A 17,760-nucleotide genomic window follows, 5' to 3' on the forward strand; every position below is an offset into this window, starting at 1 on the left:
AATTCCCTGGAAGACTGTAAAAGGCACCTAGAACTGTTCATTGCTCAAAAAGATTAAAAGTTTTGGGAAGAAAAAAAAAAAAAAGTTTTGGGAAGATGGAATTATGAAGTTGCCTGAAAAATGGCAGAAGGTAGTGGAACAAAACGGTGAATACGTTGTTCAATAAAGTTCTTGGTGAAAATGAAAAATGTGTCTTTTATTTTTATTTAAAAACTGAAGGAACTTTTTGTCCCACAAGTATAAAAAGACATTTGTATATGGACTGGATATTAGATATTTTTAGAGGAGTATTAATTTTGTTAAGGGTGATAATGGCATTGTTATTATCGAAGAAAACATCCAAATTTTTGTAGATGCATGGTGAAATTTAGGGGTGAAATGACATGATGCCTTAGAATTGCTTTAAAATACTCCAAGGGGGGAAAAAAAAAGAGCTGGGAGATAGATGAAACAAGTATGGCAAAATGTTAATAGTTGTTGAAGATGAACATAAAACATGAAAACAAAATTGAAAATTTCTTGCATTCTCTAGTTTTGTGTGCGGGGGCAAATTTTTATAATAGAAAATTAAAAGAGGGGGACAGCCTCGAACCAGGCTGCCTCAGGGCAATGGCCGCAACAGACGTCTAACCCCAGGGCAACGGCCGCAACAGACATCTAACCCCAGGTGCTCCCCACCCCACAAACCCACAGCGCTCCCTTCCCACCAGCCATCTCCCTGAGGTCACAACCCTAGCAGTCTCAGAGTGGCCTGTGATGTGAGGGGTGTTTCCCTTCTCCGGACCTCTGTGTCATTAGGACCAGATAGCAGCCCTTCTCACCTTTTCTTCATCCTTATGTTCTAGTAATACCAGGAGAGGGAATCAAAGGGCAAATGGGCAAGGCCCAGGGCTCAGACCTGATGAGGCAGTCCTTACCACTCCAGAGCCTGCCCCCTTCAGTGGGTGGTAGATGTGGGGTTGGACCAGGACGGGACAGGGAGATGAAAATCCTCATAACTATATGCGTTCAATATCGGGTGAGCTTCCAGAGGCTAGTGGTACCTTTGGTTGGAACACCGTTCTGGGATCTTCGTCTCCTTCAGGCTCCTGGGCATCATGCCTTGTTTCAAGCAGCCTAAGCACTTCCAGAGTCTGGTACTTCTGCACTGGCCCCTGAGCGACCTTGCCATATATGTGTACTGATCCAAGAGAGCATGGCAAGAAGCCAGGGTCAGAGGCCAGGACCAGATCTGGGGTGACTTTTGTGCTCATGGGAAGTCTCATCTCTGGCCTTTGATCATCTCAGTTGGTACTACAGAGTAAAGCCAAGGAGTCTCAAGTTCCCCGAGTGCCCTGGAGAAGGAAGAGATAGAGTCTCAGGGGCAGAAAGGACAGGTGGAGGTGGGAGGTGGAACAGGGTCATGTTGGTTATGAGTAGATCTAGCTAATTTCAGCCACTTCCTAACCCTCACTATCTGGAGAGGAGAAATGAGGGCCATGGAATAAGCATGATATGTCCAAAATCTTAAGGAAGCATGGGGAGTGGGGCAGAGGAAGCATTAGCATTACAGACTTAGAGAAGTATCGCCTGTGTTTGAATCATAGAATTTTCCATTCTGGGAGGGGAGTGGTAGTAGCATGGTGGGGGTGAGGGGAGACAGAGATAATGGAAGGAATGGTGAATGGGCAAGGGGACAAGAATGGTGTACGGGGAACAGTAGAAGGCTGCAGATGCTGTATGCACGGAGTATGGGGAGATATAGACAGTATATGGACAAGGGAGGGTGAGCTAGTGTTTTAACAAGAGTTCAAGGATGATGAATAAGGAGCGAGACAGGAGACAAGAGGGAAAAGATGGTGGATGAAAGGAAGCAGTGGGGGGAAAGCTGGTGGCAGGCAGGGAGCAGGAGTGGGGGGATGGTGAGTGGGCAGGTGGACAGGGATGACAGGTAAGCAGAGAAATAGATCTGGAATGTATGGTAGATGATAGAGGGAAAGTTTGAAGGGCAAGTGGACATGGCTGATGGACAGGCAGGAGCTGGATTGTGCAGAAGGCCAGGACCAGGGGGCTTGGAGAGTTTGGAGGGCTCTTAATAGGGCTGGACATGGTCAAGTTCATCTGGCAGCACAAATTTGGTCTGATCTGCTCCCTCATCAGTTTGGATCTTGCAATCATTGCCCATTTACCTGCTGTTTACATCCTAGTGGCCACTACCAGCCCTTTACTTTGCCTGGTTTTTCCTGGACTGGAAGACCCCAGAGCAAGGTAAGACTCATGGACCTAGAAAGAACAGGACTTAAGAATGTTCCATCTCAACCTGTAACCAGGCAGTCCCACTTACCATCCCACAGGCCTCTCATCCAAGTTCTCAGAGCCACAGGAGCTAGGCCAGCCAGGACCATCCTGAGGTCTCTTCCTTTTCCCTAGCAGAGCCACGGTCCCTCCAGGCTGCTAGGGAAGCACTGGGTGAGCGGGAGGGGTGGGCTTGGCACACACAGACACCATCCCCTACAGATATTTCTATCTCAGGTGACAGGCGATCAGCCTGGGTAAGGAACTGGTGTGCCTGGACCCACATCAGGGACTATTTTCCCATTTCCGTAAGTGTCTCTTCCCCAGCGTCTCTCACAGTTCCCCAGATACTAAGCATTGATGCCAAATGACTAGGGCTGTCCATAAGGAAAATGAGCATCCCAGAGAAGTCTCAGTGCCGGCTAGACAGACTTCAGGGTCCAACATTGCTACTGGGCTCTCACTACCTTGCTAGTACTTAACTATCACTTCTAAGCAGCACCAAATCCAAATGTAGAATTCTGGTTCCTCGTCCAGCTACACTAAAGTTGAGAACTTTTGAGAAGGGGTTTCCACCCACAGGAACTGTAACTGATGTTTTTTCATCCATTACTCCATTGACACTTCACAACAGCCCTGCCAAATAGGTATTACTATCTCCAGTTTATCAATGAGGAAACTGAAGCTCAGAAAGAGTAAATAACGTGTACAAAATCATGCAGCTAGTGAGTAGCAGATCAAGGATTCAAAGCCACATCTGGTTATCTGACTAAAATTGCTATTCTCTCTACTACTCCTCATCACGTCCTTCACCAAAACACTGGCTTTCATCACATGAATGAAAGAGAACAGAGGTCTCAGGTGAAGCATTTAGCATAACCAGTTAGGGATTGTGGGATGCAGTAGTAGAAAATGTGGGGAAAGCAAAAGCTCAGATGTACCACCTCCTTCACTCCACATCCAGGTTACCCTTACAGGTAAGCCAAGCAGTGAGTAGCCAGTGTAGTAGGATGTGAGATATGCTGGACAGGCCTACTTTCCTTCAAAGTATCTTTCCAATGCCCTCCCAACCTCCACTGCTCCTGAAGTACCCCTAGATCTTTAGGCTCCTTGAGCTCTGTGGCCTCTTAACATGGAAATATTCCCAGGAGAAGAAACATTAAGCTGAATTACTGACATGTAATTATTCAGAAAATATTTATTAAGCACCATTTATTAAGCAAATGGGATGATAAAATAAATATTTATATTTGCTTAGCTGTCTAGATTTGCAGAGTCTTGCCACAATCTGGAGTATCTAAAGCTGAGATTATGATCTTCATTTTACAGATGATGAAACTGTGGCTCAGGGAGTCTGAGTGACTCACCCAAGTGACATACCTGAGCCCCACCTTGATAACCAGGGCTCCAACTTGGTTCTTCTGATTTTCAGTTCTATGCTCTTTCCTCTCTATCACAGTAACTCAAGGGGTTTACAGGTAGGAACTCAAAACAAACACACATAAAAACTTAAATAACAATTCAGGATAATAGTATAAGCGATATCAAAAGACAATAAAAGTGTCAAATGACTGATATAGATAATAATTACTGTAGAAATGACCAGGAAGTTCACTGTGGGTAAGAGTCAGCAGAGAAGGCCTCAAAGAGGAAGTGGGACTTAAGCCTGGCCTTTGACACTGGGTAGGAAAAAGACAGTGGGAAAATAAAGGGAGGGCATTCTAGAGTATGGGAAAGGAAGAATAAAGGTGGAGAGGTGAGAAAGCGAAAGTCTTTATTTGGAAAAAGAATGAGGAGATCAAAAGAGCTGGAGAAGAGAGATTTGTACTGGGGAGGAATGGAAAATAAAACTGAAAAAGTGCTCTTGAATTTCTTCTTTTTTTTTTTGACACAGCACAAGCTTTGACTAAAGAATGGAGAAACGAGAACTAAGTTCACAGATCAACTTCTCATCCACCTGGCAAGAGGGATTTAATTTTAAAGAGTAAAGACAAAGGGAGCAGAAGTGAGGCTAATGATGGGGAGGCATATGCATTAGTGCTCTTGAATTTCTGACAAAAGGATTTCAACATGTCTTGTAGACAATGGGGAACCATGAAAGAGTTTTGAGCGAGAGAGTGAAACTGCAAGCAGTTTTGGGGCCAATTAATCTGGCAATATGCACTGTATATATCGTGCTAGGAAAGACTGGCGGCAAGGAAGACCAGTTGGGAGGCAGTGACAGTCAGTCAGGGAGAAGGTGACAAGAGCCAGTATTAGAATGGTAGCACTGGGACCATAAAGGAAGGCCAATTGTAATTGACATGATGAAGGAAGAAATGTCAGAATCTTGTGAAATAGGGAGGGCAAAGAGTCAAAGTTGCCTGAGTGTTTTCAAGCCTAGGTGACTTGAGAAAAGAAGATGCCATGAACACAAATGAGCAAGACAGGTAGGGAAACTGGTTCAGGGAGTTTAGTTTTTGACATTTTGGGTTGGAAGTAACAATGGAAGATCCAGTGAAACTACCCAGTGGGCAACTGAAGACATAGAGGTGGAGCTTGGGAGAAAGGTCAGACATAGAACTGAGTTGGCCTGGCATAATGGAAGGAGCTCTGGAATTCAGGGGTCCTGGAGCCTCGTCTCTGCTCTGCCCCTAATTTACTAAGTCATGGGCAAGTCATATCTCTGGGCCTGTTTCCTCCTTTGTAAAGTGAGGGGGTGCCCCGGCCCTAGAAGATTTCTGAGATACTCTCAAGGACTATGAGTCAACTGAATTGTATTCACATGCATATATGTTCTCTCCAAGAGAAAAATCAAGGCTCAGATGAGGGGAGGGGATTAAATAATCCCCAAATGCTATGACTATGACAGATCTTGGAACTCTGTTTACTTAGGGAGTAAAAGAGAAAGAGAAGAAGTAATAAGAGAGAGTAAAGTAGGGAGAGAGTAAATTAGGAAGAGAGAAATTTTAAAGCAAGGGGATAAAATAAGAAACTAAAGTTAAAAGTATTACAATAAATGGAAGAAATAATTATATCAAATATGACAAAGGGTTAACATGTATGTTAAATAAAAATACATTTAGATAGATAAGAATACCACTAAGATACCAATTGGAGAAGGATATGAACAGAGAGTTCACCCAAGAGAAAATGCAAACAGTAAACATATGGGAAAATGTTCAATCCCATGAGTAATCAAAGAAAGGAGTTAATAAGTTAATGTTTAAGCCATCCAAAAAGATTTCTAATAAAGTCCAATGCTGGGGCTGCAAGGGAACTGGAACACTCACATGTCATTGTGGTGTTGAAAACTGTGCAGTCCTTTGGGAAATCAAGCTCTATAAAAACATTCATGCTCTTTGATCTAGTAATCTCACCCCTGGGAACTTGTCCTAGGAAGAGGATTACAAAGAATAAAACAGCTATATGCATTAAAATATTCAAAGCACAGAAAAATTGGGAGTCGCCTAAATGTCCAGTAATAGGGGAATAGTCAAATAAAATATAATCTACTGATGGATGTAATTTTATGTGGCCATTGGAATGATAAATATGAAAGACTGTTAACACAAGGAGAGTATCTGCAATTAAGTTTTTTAAAAGAAGAATTAAAAAATATATGTACACTATGATTGCACTTATATAAAAATATATATATGTATTATACAAACTGGAAAAGCACAGAATGTGGAAAAATAAAAACAATTGTCTAGGGTTGGGAAGTTGAGGTAAATATTTTCTTTCAAATTTTGCTTTAATGTTGTCATAGTGGAATTTATTAATGTGGTTTTTATAAAAATTTTTAAAGAAGATATGCAACAGGGTCAAGCAAAGCAGAGAAGTCAAAGAGGATGAAGGCAGAGAAAAGATCATTAAAGGTTTTGCTTATGAGGCAATTTGTGTTCTAGGTACAGAAAAGTGTAGGAAGGAAACCAGATCCAGAGAGTTAAGGGGTGACTTTGTGATGAGGAAATGGGATTCATGGTATTCTTTCCAGATATTTGAGAGTGAAATGAATAAGATGAATAGAATTTGTTTTTTGTTTGTTTGTTTGAATTTATTTATTTTTGGGTTGTGTTGGGTCTTTGTTGCTGCACGTGTGCTTTCTCTAGTTGTGGCGAGTGCGGGCTACTCTTTCTTGTGGTGTGCCGGCTTCTCATTGCGGTGGCTTCTCTTGTTGCAGAGCATGGGCTCTAGGCACGCAGGCTTCAGCCATTGTGGCTCACGGGCTCTAGAGCACAGGCTCAGTAGTTGTGGCGCACGGGCTTAGTTGCTCCGCGGCATGTGGGATCTTCCTTGACCAGGGCTCAAACCCGTGTCCCCTGCATTGGTAGGTAGATTCTTAACTGCTGCACCACCAGGGAAGTCCTAGAGTTTGTTTTTTAAGACTAGATGAAATCAGTTACGGAAGAGACTGAAAATGAAGAGGGATAAACAAAGGAAAAGGAAAGAGGGCCACTTCTTATTCTGGGACTGCAGGGAAGAAAGGGAGAAAGACAAAATGAATATAGAGGTAGAGTTATCGTGAATGAAACAGAGGGAAGCTGAGATATTAGATTTTCTCCGTTTTTCAGGAGGCAAGGTAACTCTTAAGAGGTCATAGGGGAGGATGAAGTTGGGGTCTTGAGAAGGTAGAAAAGACAGGAAAGAGTTGCTCTGGAATGTTCACTAGGAACTCAGCAGGCTAAGGGGAATGGGGGCTTAGATGAAGTTCTAACACATCAAGTTTCAGTGGGTCAAGCCAGCCTTGGGCTCTGGCTTCACCTGCAATCCCCTCTAGTCCTAGGAGAGAGAAGACTGGCCCAAGGTGAAAGTCAAGGTGTTTAAAATTAGAGTGTGAGGGAAGGTGGCCCAAAAGTAGCAGACCACAAAGTCTGGGCAGTTAGTCTCAGTTAAGCATAGGGGACTTCAATGGACTGGAGAAATGGAGGAGCCTGGGTCAGCTGTGATGAAGAGAGCAGCTTTGTTAGGTGGGGCTGGTGGGTAGGAGAGGTGATAGGCGAGGAGGCTGTGGTCATCAGAATAAAAGGGAGTAAGTGCCGATGAGGAACAGCATATGCAACAGTCTAGGCAGTGGCCATGAGACTGGGAGGCTAGTAAGAAGAAGGCCAGTTCATTAACTCCTAGCGGAAGGGGTCCTTGATGTCTAGAGAGGAAGAAGGAGCATTTACAAGAATGCAAAGGGGGACTCAGGGGCACTGAAATCATTTTTTTTTTCTGCAGACCAGCCCTAACCTTACTCTCCAGAGAGACCCCTTAGAAGCCAGGAGACAAGCAAGGGATCAGAGCTAGGTCAGCAAGAGTGGGGCAAAAGGAAAGGAAGGCTGGAGACTCAAGAGACCAAAGGACTGGAAGGCAATTTTAGAGAGGGTGCCTGGAAGTGTAAGCCTACCCTTCTCACGAATGCCTTCTCAGAAACTCTTACTTCCCAAAGCTTGGGAGTTAGCTCCCCAAATTCCACACCCCACCCCCACACCTGGAAGTCTGTAAGCACTAAGATAGTGCGGAGAGGAGTGACTGGATGGGAAACTCCAAGGGGAGTTGTCCTAGTCCCAGTGCCTTGCCCTGTCCTCGAAGTCCTAAAACCTGATCTGAAAGAGCTGGTGACAGATTTATCATTTATCTAGGGCAGGAGCTAGAGAAAGGGGAGAGACCAGTGGAGAGTCAGCTCTGGGCCTCGGTCCCTGTCACCACCCCAATCTCTGCACAAACCTGCTCCACCCTTTGGTGCTGGAACTTATGCCATAGACACGAGAGCTCCTCCCTTGCGTTCTGAGCCATCCACTCTGCCTTTCATTAAGTACCGGAGAGCTGTCAAATACGTTCGCAGCAAACATCATAAAGAAGGGCCAGTCGCATTCCTGTTCCAAAGGCCATTATCAGCTTGGGTCCTGCCCCCTGAGGCTCCTCAGGGTCCCCACCCCATGGGAAGACTCAGGGCTCCCTCTCTACCTCATGGCTACACACCATTCAACAGGGCCATGCCTCTAGCTGCACGTGGGGACCCTGGCAGGCAGGCTCTCTGGGACTGCGCCCTAGTTCAGCGCCTGGGTAGACAAGACTATCCTGTCTTCCAGGGGAAACCAGGGAGTGGGTGTGGGCACTACATATGTCACTTCCCAGGCATTTGTGATATGCTGGTGCCCCCACTTCCTGATTCTGGCTATCACTGTCAGATGAGTCAGGCCAATCCTGAGATCACCCCAGCTTCTTCACCCCTCCAGTTAAATGCTCTGGTCTGGCTGAAGGAACACATGCTATACAAGGATATGGGGGGAAAGGGCAGGAGAAGGAGGGCTGGGGAAGATTTCCAGCAGCCTTGTAGGACCAAGAAACAGGACCAGTGGCCCCAGGAAGGGGACAGAAACAAAGAGAAAGAAGTCGAGGACGAAGAGTGGCTGCTATGTCTTTGGCTAAAAAGGAGAGGGCAACTGAAGGGTTTAGGGGAGATGGGGTCACACGTGATTTCTCTGGCTCCTCCTAAATCTCAGGGTGAGGGCCTCTCTCCAGAGCTCAGAAAAGAGGACAAAGCAGCCAGATCGGGTGTCACTATAAGGTTCCCTCCCCTCTGCCCTGCACTCACCTCCTTTCTCTCACTTCCCAGCTTCCGTTACAATCTATCTGCCCAAGCCGCCGTCCTGGGGGGTAGCTGTCCACCTGCAGCTGCTGTCCTCAGGCAGGGACACCAGCGCCAGGGAAGAGGCAGCCGTGGGGAGCCGGAGCCTGCCACCCCTGCAGAGCTGCCGGAGCTGACGTCGATACTTGTCCCCAGTGAGCAAATAGAGCACAGGATCCAGACAGCTATTGGCACTGGCCAGAGGCCGAGTCACTTTGTAGACCACGTTGACGATGTTCAGTACCCAGCAGTCAGCTTCCAACAGCCTTGCCATGTAATAAACGGTGTGGGTGATGTGGAAAGGCACGAAGCAGACGGCAAAGACAGTCAATACCACAGCGATGGTGCGCAGCGAGCGCAGACGGGAAGATGACTGGGCAGCCCTTGGCAAGGGCCGATACAGGCGCCGGGCCATGAGCCCATAGCAGACAAGAGTGACCAGGAAGGGCACGCCAAAGAGCAGCCCCATGATTGCCGAACTGAAGTGCACGTAGTGGTCAAACTCCTCAGGCCGGGTGGTGTCGTGGCACAAGATGATGTCCCCCTTAGGGCTGGTGGTGACAAAGAACAAGTTGGGCACGAGGCAGCCAGCTACGACCAACCAAACTGCCAGGCAGAGAAGCCCAGCAAGGCGCGGGCGGACCCAGCGCACCACCCGCAGCGGGTGGTAGATGCCCAGGTAGCGGTGTACGCTGATGCAGGTGAGGAAAAGGACGCTGCAGTAGAGGTTCCAATAGAAGAGAAAGCGGATGAACTTGCAGAGCCCAGTGTCAAAGGGCCAGTGGTTGCGAGCTGCGTAATAGTAGACGAGGGTGGGCAGCGACAGGACGTACAAAGTATCTGACAAAGCTAAGTGGAAAATGTAGGTGGCTGTCGCATCCCACGGTCGGAGGCGAAAGAGGAAGAGCCAGATGGTCAGGGCATTGAGGCCTAGGCCCAGCACAAAGATAACTGCATAGCTCACGGGCAGCAGGATAAACTTGAAGTCCTCATTAAACTGGCAGTCCAGCTCCACCTCACTGTCGTCAGGATCTGAGTGGGGGCCTAAGGTTGTGAACAGTGAGGACTCCGTACTGGTCATGGTCCCCCTAGGGGTGGAAAGGGCAGAAGTGAGGGTGGCCAGAGTTCCCTGGCCCCCCAGCCCTGACCTGGGGCAAAAAAGCAGAGAATGGGGAGGGCGATGGTTGAAGCACAAGGGGGAGTTGAGAGGATGCATCTGGGAGTAACCCGGGCCAGCCTGGCCCCTGCCAGAGCTCCCTTGGTCCAGCCCGGGGAATAGTAGGCAGCAGGCAGTGCCGGGGCTGAGGAGGGCAGTCAGTGGGTTTGGGTCGTTCTTCTGAAGCTGACTCTGTCCTTCAGAACTTGGTTAGCTAAAGTGGGTCAAGGCCTACCAGGACTATCCAATATAGGAAGATACTCAGACCCAAATTGTCTCCCAGCTCATCACAACAGCTGTGTCCCTGTGAAGAGGGCATCTCTCCACACAGTAACTTCTCTCCCCTGGTCCCAGTGTCTCTGAACTACAGTGATCTCTGATACCTTCCCCCAGCCTGGGCCAGCCAAGGAACCCCATTGCCACCCTTACCCAAGAAACTTGGCACGTCTCCTACCTGCTCCCCTTGAAGCTGAGCCCAGCTGACTCTGTCACCCGTCCCCTTGGCAGCCAGAGGGCATATCCAAGGGGGTGAGGTTGGGCGTGGGACCTGTACCTCCTCCCGTCCTGGGAAATCATTAGAGCTAGAAAGGCCCATCAAGATTATCTAGTCCCACCCACTCAGTGCACAGATTGGGAAACTGGGGCCCAGTGAGATGACTATTTAATGGTTCCTAAATGACTGTAGGAGAGAGTACACAAGGAAACGTCCAAGATGACAGACGAAAAGCCAGGCCACTGGAGATAACTAAAACTGCAGGAAGATCATAGAAATCTGTATGAGCAGAAACATGGAAAATGAATGTTAGCATGGATAACACATCGAAAGATTTTAGGAAATCTAAACTACTGATATAAATCTTAACTCCATGTGCATATAATTATAAGAAATTTGTATATAGCACTTACTACATGCAAGGCGCTGTTCTATGCGCTTTGTACTTATTAATGGCCCCACAGGCTCTCTATGATGTAGGTATCATGATTTTCCCTACTTCACTGATGAGAAAACGAAGGCACAGAAAGTTGAAGTATTTTGCTAATTAGTGGTAGAGTCAAGATTTCGAACCCAGGAAGGCCAACCTTTGAACCAGGCTTTAGTAATCCATAATTGCTATGCTCAATGGCCTCTCTAAGCCACTGGCCATAATCTAGGAAAGGATAAGCAAACATGTTCTGAGAGCCTATTACGTGCTTGGACCAGTTCTAGGCACTGGTAGTTCACTAATAGTAAGCAAAACAGGCAAAAACTCCTACTCTAATGGAGCTTACATACCAGTGGGAGGGAAAAGGTAATAAAATTAACAAGTAAAATATATAGATCATGATCATTGTTATGGAAAAAAGTAAAGGAGGGAAAGAGAATAGAGAGGATTTCTGTTTTAAATATTAGGGTGACTTTTGAATAAGGACCGGATGGTTGTGAGGAAGAGGAAACATAGAGAGGAGGTCAGAGAGTTTGGCACAAACCAGATCATGAAGGTCCTTGGAAGCCCTTGTGAGGACATCTTGGCTTTTACTTTCAGTGACTGGGAAGCCATTGAGGGTTTAGAAGAGACAAGTATCAGGATCTGATTCACATTTTAGAAAGATCCCTGGCTAGCTCTATGTTGAGAATAGACTACAAGGCTAGGGACACAGGAGGAAGATCAGATCAGAGGCCATTGCCAATAGAGATGATGGTGGCTTGGACCAGGCCGGTGAAGGTGGTGAGAAGTGGCAGATTCTGGCTGGCTTTTGAAAGTAGAGACAACAATATTTACCGATAAGGGGTATAAGAGAAAGAGAGGAGTCAAGAATGACTCCAAGATTTCTGGCCTGAGCAACTGGAAGAATGGACTTACACCATTGACAAAGACGGGGAAGGCTGTGAGAGGAGTAGGTGTGGGGAAAGATGAGGAGCTCATTTTTCCACCTGCCAATTTCAAGATGCCTATTACGCATGTAAGAGGAGGTGGTGAGGAGGTGATTCACTCCTCCCCAAGGATGCTAGCCCACATGCTTCCCTTAAAGACTCCACCCCCTCCTACATACCACCCCTCGTCTCTCTCTATCACCCCAGGAGACCCTGGTCTGAATACAGCCAAGACAGTACGGACACCAAGCCTAGATGTTTGAGAGCCTAGTGCTAGGGAACATGGAATTGTCAGGAGCTCTGGGCCTGAGGCTCCTGAGGCTAACTAAGGCTCCGTGATTATGGAAGTCTTAGGCACAGGAAGCAAGCTCTGGGCCTGGAGGACTCTGAGGATAAGGTGGGTAGTGCTCTTGGGGAGGGGGAGCAGGCTGCAGCAGAATCCACTCTGAAGGGAGCTGGGAAGCAATGGGGACTCTGAACTGATCTTCAGATCCTGAAAATGTTGCCCAGCTGGTCCTGGGAGTGAGGGGAGGAGGCAGGGCTGCAGGGGAGGCTCTAGAATCTAGAACCTAGATCTCCTGGAAGACCCAGAAACCTAGATGGGGGAAACCTGGAGATCCTTGCCCAGTGAGGGTGTGGTGGATAGATGGTAGGCGTGGAGAAAGCAGTCATAGCCTGAGTCCTGGACAACTGATCGCTGTGATTTTGCACAAAAGGCTCAGGTGTTTGGAGCCAGACAGACCTGAATTCAAACCCTTGTTCTTCCACGTATTAGTTGTGTCACCCTGGATACCTCTTCATGACTGAATTTCCTCATGAGTGAAATGGGGTCACTAATACCAACCTTTTAGGGTTTTCTGAATACTGAATTGGTTAATAGATGTGAAAACACTTTGTAAACCATAAAATGCTGCTAATCTATAAAGTACTTTGTATTATTTACTTTGCTCCCAGGGGTGAAGCTGACCTCTTCAGAGGAGGACAAGTGTGATCTGAAGCTTGGCATACACTCAAGGGGACATTCCAGTGTCCACTAAACTAGAGAAGCCCCAGCAGGAGCCAGCTTCCTGCTCCTACTGCTTCAAGCTGGTTTAGCTCTGCCAGGTTTCTGCCAGTTCCTGGACTCAGCTGCAGCTGCCAACACTGCCACCACTGCCGCCCAGTGGCTACTTCAGGAAAAGACCTCTCCCAACATTCCCCAACCAGAAGCTAGCTTTCGCTGACGTCACCTGGGCCAAAAGGAATGCATGCCTTATGAAAGGTTGCAGACCAGACCCCTCTCTCCTGTGAAACTCTTCCTCACTTTCATTTCTGTGACTTTACTCTGATTCTCCTATAACTCTGGGTGTTCCTTCTGACCCCTTCCCTGGCTCCTTTTTGTCCTCCTTCCTCCAAATGTGACCCTTCCACAACGCTTACTTCCAGATCTCTTCTCTCCTCTCCTCCTTCTCCATTCCTCCATTGTTTCTTTCTCTCTCCTTCTCTCCCTCTCTCTCTCCATCCACTCTCATGATTTAACTTACAAGTTATGAATAATTATAATGACCAATGAGATTCCAGCATACAAATCTCCCTCCAATCAAAATTTCTCTTCAATTGCCTAGGTTTTCTTTATGAAGTGAAAAGACGAGGTCGCCTGCTGAAAGTAAGGTGCAGTGTGGAGTGGAATAAGACAATCCCCACAGGCTTGATGGAAAGGAGCAGTAACCTGAAATCCTGGACAATCCAAATTTACTAATAAAATCATGGGAAAGTGACTGGTTCCATATAATTGTACCCAAGTTAGTGTTGTCCAGGTGTCTTTTCTGTAGTGTTCCCTTTTAGTCTTTCTAAATGTCTGTTCTTTATCTCCAACAAGGCTGTTAACAACTTTAGACTAGAGACCAGTACCACTGTGTCCGGTACCTAGGACAGCAGGAGAAGTCTCTGCTTCTACCATTTGATTTGTCTGCCTCCTCTCCATCCTCCCGCACTGAGCCAGTGCCATTGTGCAGATCCCACTTAAGTCTGCTGGTATGTTGTCAGCTGCAATAACAGAAAATGCCAACTCAGTTGACTTTAAAATAAGGAAATGTATTATCTAGCATCTAAGTCCAGGAGCAGGGAGCTTTAGAGTTGATTAATTCAACAGTTCAACAATGTCATTAAAAAAATCCTGATTCTTTCCATCTTTCTGATCTGCACCCCTCAGCCTGCTGCTCAGCAACTCTCATGGTCACAAGGTGGCTGTTGCATTTTAGGCATTGTATCCAAACATGGAAATACCATTGACAAAAGGAGAGGAAGGCCTCTCTTCCTGTGTGTTTATTTTTATCACTCAGGAAACCTTTCCCAGAATCTCCCTAGCATGCTTCCCCTCATGTCTCAGTGGGCTGAGTTTCATCATGCCTATAACTAAACCAACCACCGGCAAAGAGGATGAAATGACCATGACTGGCTGAGAGGAGCAGAGAGCCAGGTGGAGGAGGGTGGGGTACATAAAAAAGTGGGGATTCTGCCCACAAGAAGGAAGGGAGAGATGCCTATTGAGTTGATAAACAATCCTGTCTGCTAAGATGCCTTATGGAATAACCAGCCCTTCCTCACTCAGCTATCCGGTCATCACTTCCAAACTGGAAGGGCTGGTTGGGAATATCACTGGGGTGTGCAGAGTGAGGGTGGGTAAGGACCTGAAGATACCTCTCCCATCAATCTATCACAGGGGCCAGACACTTCCCCTTTAGAGATGCACTCCTTTGCCTTCTTACTCTTGCCTCCTCATAAAATGCAAATACTCTTGATCAAAATAAAACTATGGTGTCTCTCTTTGGGAGACTACTAACTGGAAAGGGACACAAGGGAATTTTCTGGGGAGCTAGAAATGTTCTATATCTTGATCTGGGTGGTGGTTACATGTATGTATACATAGGTGTAGTAGTTTCTTATTGCTGCTGTAAAAAATTACCACAGACTTGGTGCCTTAAAACACCATTTATTCTCTTACAGTTCTGGAGGTCAGAAGTCCAAGATCAGGTTCACTGTGCCAAAATCAAGGTATCAGCAGGGCTATGCCTGAACTGTGACAGCCACCCTGCAACCATGAGGGACTATAGGGGAGAATTTGTGTCCTTGCCTTTTCCAGTTTCTAGAGCTGCATTCCTCCATCTTCAAAGCCCAGAGCATAACATCTGGCTGCAGTCCTCATATTGCCTTCTGTCTCTGCAGTTAAATCTCCCTCTATATCCCTCTGCTTCCCTCTTATAAACAGACTAGTGATTACATTTAGGGCCCGCCCGGATGATCCAAAATAGTCTTCCCCTCTCAAGATCCTAAATTTAATCACATCTGCAAAGTCCATGTTTTGCCATATAAGGTAACATTTATTGGTTCCAGGGATTAGGACCTGATATCCTTGGGGGCGCATTATTCAGCCTTCCACAGTAGGTAAAAATTCATCAAGCTGTGCAATTAAAATTTGTGCATTTTACTTTTGCTAAATTATACCTCTGGCAAGAAATGCACATACTCCAGGAAAAGAGAGAATGATTTAAGTTCAATCATAATAATGAATTAAAGGTCTACCAGATCTACTTCCTGTTGAGAGTACCATGGACCTGAGTTGAAAGAGGGGCTAAGCTTCAAGTGTGGGTCTGAAGACAAAAATGGGTTGAAGGCTAATCCAAAAGTACATTCACTCTGACTTTTCACCTCCTCCATAGACACCAACCTTCTCCGCAGAGTCTGGGCTTCTACCTGTAGCTGAAAATCCCTGAGAAGGAAAGAGTCACAATGACTAAAAGCCAAGGCCCTGGGATGCATACTAACAAGGAATGGCAAAGGCTAACCCGGTTATTTGGGCAAAGAGATTATAGGACAGCTAGCTCTCCAGTGCCCACAGTGGGGAGTGGGAGATAGGGAAGGCCCAGCCCCCTGAGCCACGGACATAGTCACCCTCTGAGGAACGGACATGCTGTTGTGGAGGGCTGAGGGCTGCATCTACGGATAGATACTAAAGCGCAGCCGGCACTATGGTGAGGTGAGGTGGTGTAGGGTCCTGTATCCCCAGAGCTTGCATATCCCATCTCTACATCCCCCATGTCCATGAAGCCTGGGCCTAGGTCCTATGGGAAGGACAGCCAAGAAAGGAAGATTACTTTTGTTGCTACCATTGTGGGGGGTCCTGGCAGCTGCAGGACAGAAATATCTCTAATTCCATGAGTGGTCATATGAGGCGAGCGAAGCTGCTTAGAGCCTATAGCGTGGACTTAGTTTTAGGGATTGGAGAGTGTCAAGAGCTGGGGGGCAGGAAAGGTTTACTTCAGGTGGGGGTGATATAGATGTCAATTGCTTTTTCCCTCCACAGGCAACATCCTGCCCAGAGAACCTGCCCCTGGGCCAAGGATCCTTTGTTACCTTCCTCTCCAACAAGAAAAGAAGTTCAAGGCTCACAGACATGTGCACACAGCTCAACACACTCAGCCTCCCCTGCCCTACCCCACCCCCATGTACGGGAGATTGACTCCTGCTGTGCACATAAGCTGGGATAATCGGGTCTCTAAACATCACTTCAAGAGTCCCAAGTCCCAAGTAGTGGGGGGCTGGGGAAGGGGTGCTCTTTCCCATACACTTGGCTTTTGTGTGGCCTGTAATAGTTGATCAAGAGATATAAAAAGACTGGAATATGACACAAGCCTCTCCTTTCAGAATCACAAAGGCCTATACTTTGAGCCCTCCTATTTCTATCCCTCACATTGCTTTTCTTTTAATATCCCAGAGTCCCCTTTGATCCTGGTCCTCAGGTTCAAGGCCTCACAAGGCCAAAACATTGTATTTCCCTTTCTCAAGCTCCCCTGACTTTAACACCATCAGATTCAACCCCTGACTCCCGCCCTGTCCCAGCAGCAAGAGCCTGCTAATCTTTTAGCCACTAATCTTTTAGCCACTAATCTGCTTTCCAAACTCTTGGCACCTGCGCTATTTATAAAGCAGTATTTCATGCCCCCCACAGAACCCTATTCTTCTCTCCTGACCCCCACCAATCTAAAAACTCAGAGGACCTTGGGTATAAGAGGTTGGGGAGGCGAGCATAGTGACCAGAGCTGGAGACGGATGTGAGCTTCATCTTCCTCTCCAGGTAATAGTCCAAAGTCCTCTATTTCCAGCCCATACTAGGTCCCATATCCCCTGCCCTTAGCACCCCCATCAATATATCAAGAAGCACTTGAAGGGCACCTTTCCCGACACAACTGACAGGCACTCAGGCTGAGAGACCCTGGGAGAGACCTCTGGAAGCTCCCCTAAGCTCACCCCTCAAGCCAGATCTAATATGCATCAAAGAAAAGCATTAAAGAGACGTCTTCCTCTCTCTAAGTATCCCTACTCCAAGGCTTAGCACCTGGGGACATGGATGGAGATAAGGGTGGGAAAATCTGGGGAGGGTGATGTGAGTGATGAATAGGTTCAAGGAAGGCTTTCAACCTCCATACAGGTTTCTGCCACCAACAACCAGGAGCATGAGGGTACCAACCTTTTCTCTCCCACACCTTTCTCCTTTCTTACCTGAGTGTTAAGGCCACCGTGAGGTGAACTCAGGCTCAGAATCCATTGCAGGAGCAAAGCCAGAGTCTGGGTTTTGTTCATTCATTCATTCATTCATTCATGTATCTAACGAACATGTCTTGGTGCCTACCATGTGCCAGGTGATGTTCAGCCTCATCCAGTCCAATTCTCCTCATACTTTCCTGGATGCAGGCCTTTCTCCAGACAAATTTCTTCTCTCAAAAGGCTCTCAAGAGTGCCCCAGCTATTTCAAAAAGCCTCACTCTTTCTGGAGAATAGACAGTATGGTTAATCAACAATTCGTGAAAACTACAGAAGGTTTTTTCCCATGTCCAGGATAGT

General features: G+C 46.8%; 2 protein-coding genes across 6 annotated transcripts in view; one reads left to right on the plus strand and one right to left on the minus strand.

Moving 5' to 3' along the window:
- P2RY4 (pyrimidinergic receptor P2Y4) overlaps positions 1–17,660 on the minus strand; it is a gene marked incomplete at its 5' end in the record, with an annotated part of 80,288 nt that extends 62,628 nt beyond the window's left edge. For 2 of the 5 annotated variants that reach the window (XM_082376680.1, XM_082376678.1), the window contains one exon: positions 5,547–10,088. In XM_082376680.1, the coding sequence (XP_082232806.1) occupies positions 8,874–10,088 (1,215 nt within the window). In that variant the 3' untranslated portion in view covers positions 5,547–8,873. Of the gene's footprint in view, positions 1–1,184; positions 1,335–5,546; positions 10,089–17,548 lie in introns of those variants that run through there. The other 3 variants (XM_082376682.1, XM_082376681.1, XM_082376679.1) reach the window with 3 other exon arrangements.
- Positions 1,090–5,553, plus strand: LOC309620423 (acyl-CoA wax alcohol acyltransferase 1-like). The gene is given in 4 exon segments (XM_082376765.1): positions 1,090–1,175; positions 2,142–2,183; positions 2,187–2,247; positions 2,512–5,553. Coding segments are annotated over 4 exon segments (315 nt in total). The 5' UTR covers positions 1,090–1,097; the 3' UTR covers positions 2,646–5,553.
- Positions 17,661–17,760: the final 100 nt, after the last annotated feature.

Source organism: Balaenoptera borealis (genome assembly GCF_965194805.1).
Source record: "Balaenoptera borealis genome assembly, chromosome: X".
In the NCBI taxonomy this organism is placed as follows: domain Eukaryota; kingdom Metazoa; phylum Chordata; class Mammalia; order Artiodactyla; family Balaenopteridae; genus Balaenoptera; species Balaenoptera borealis.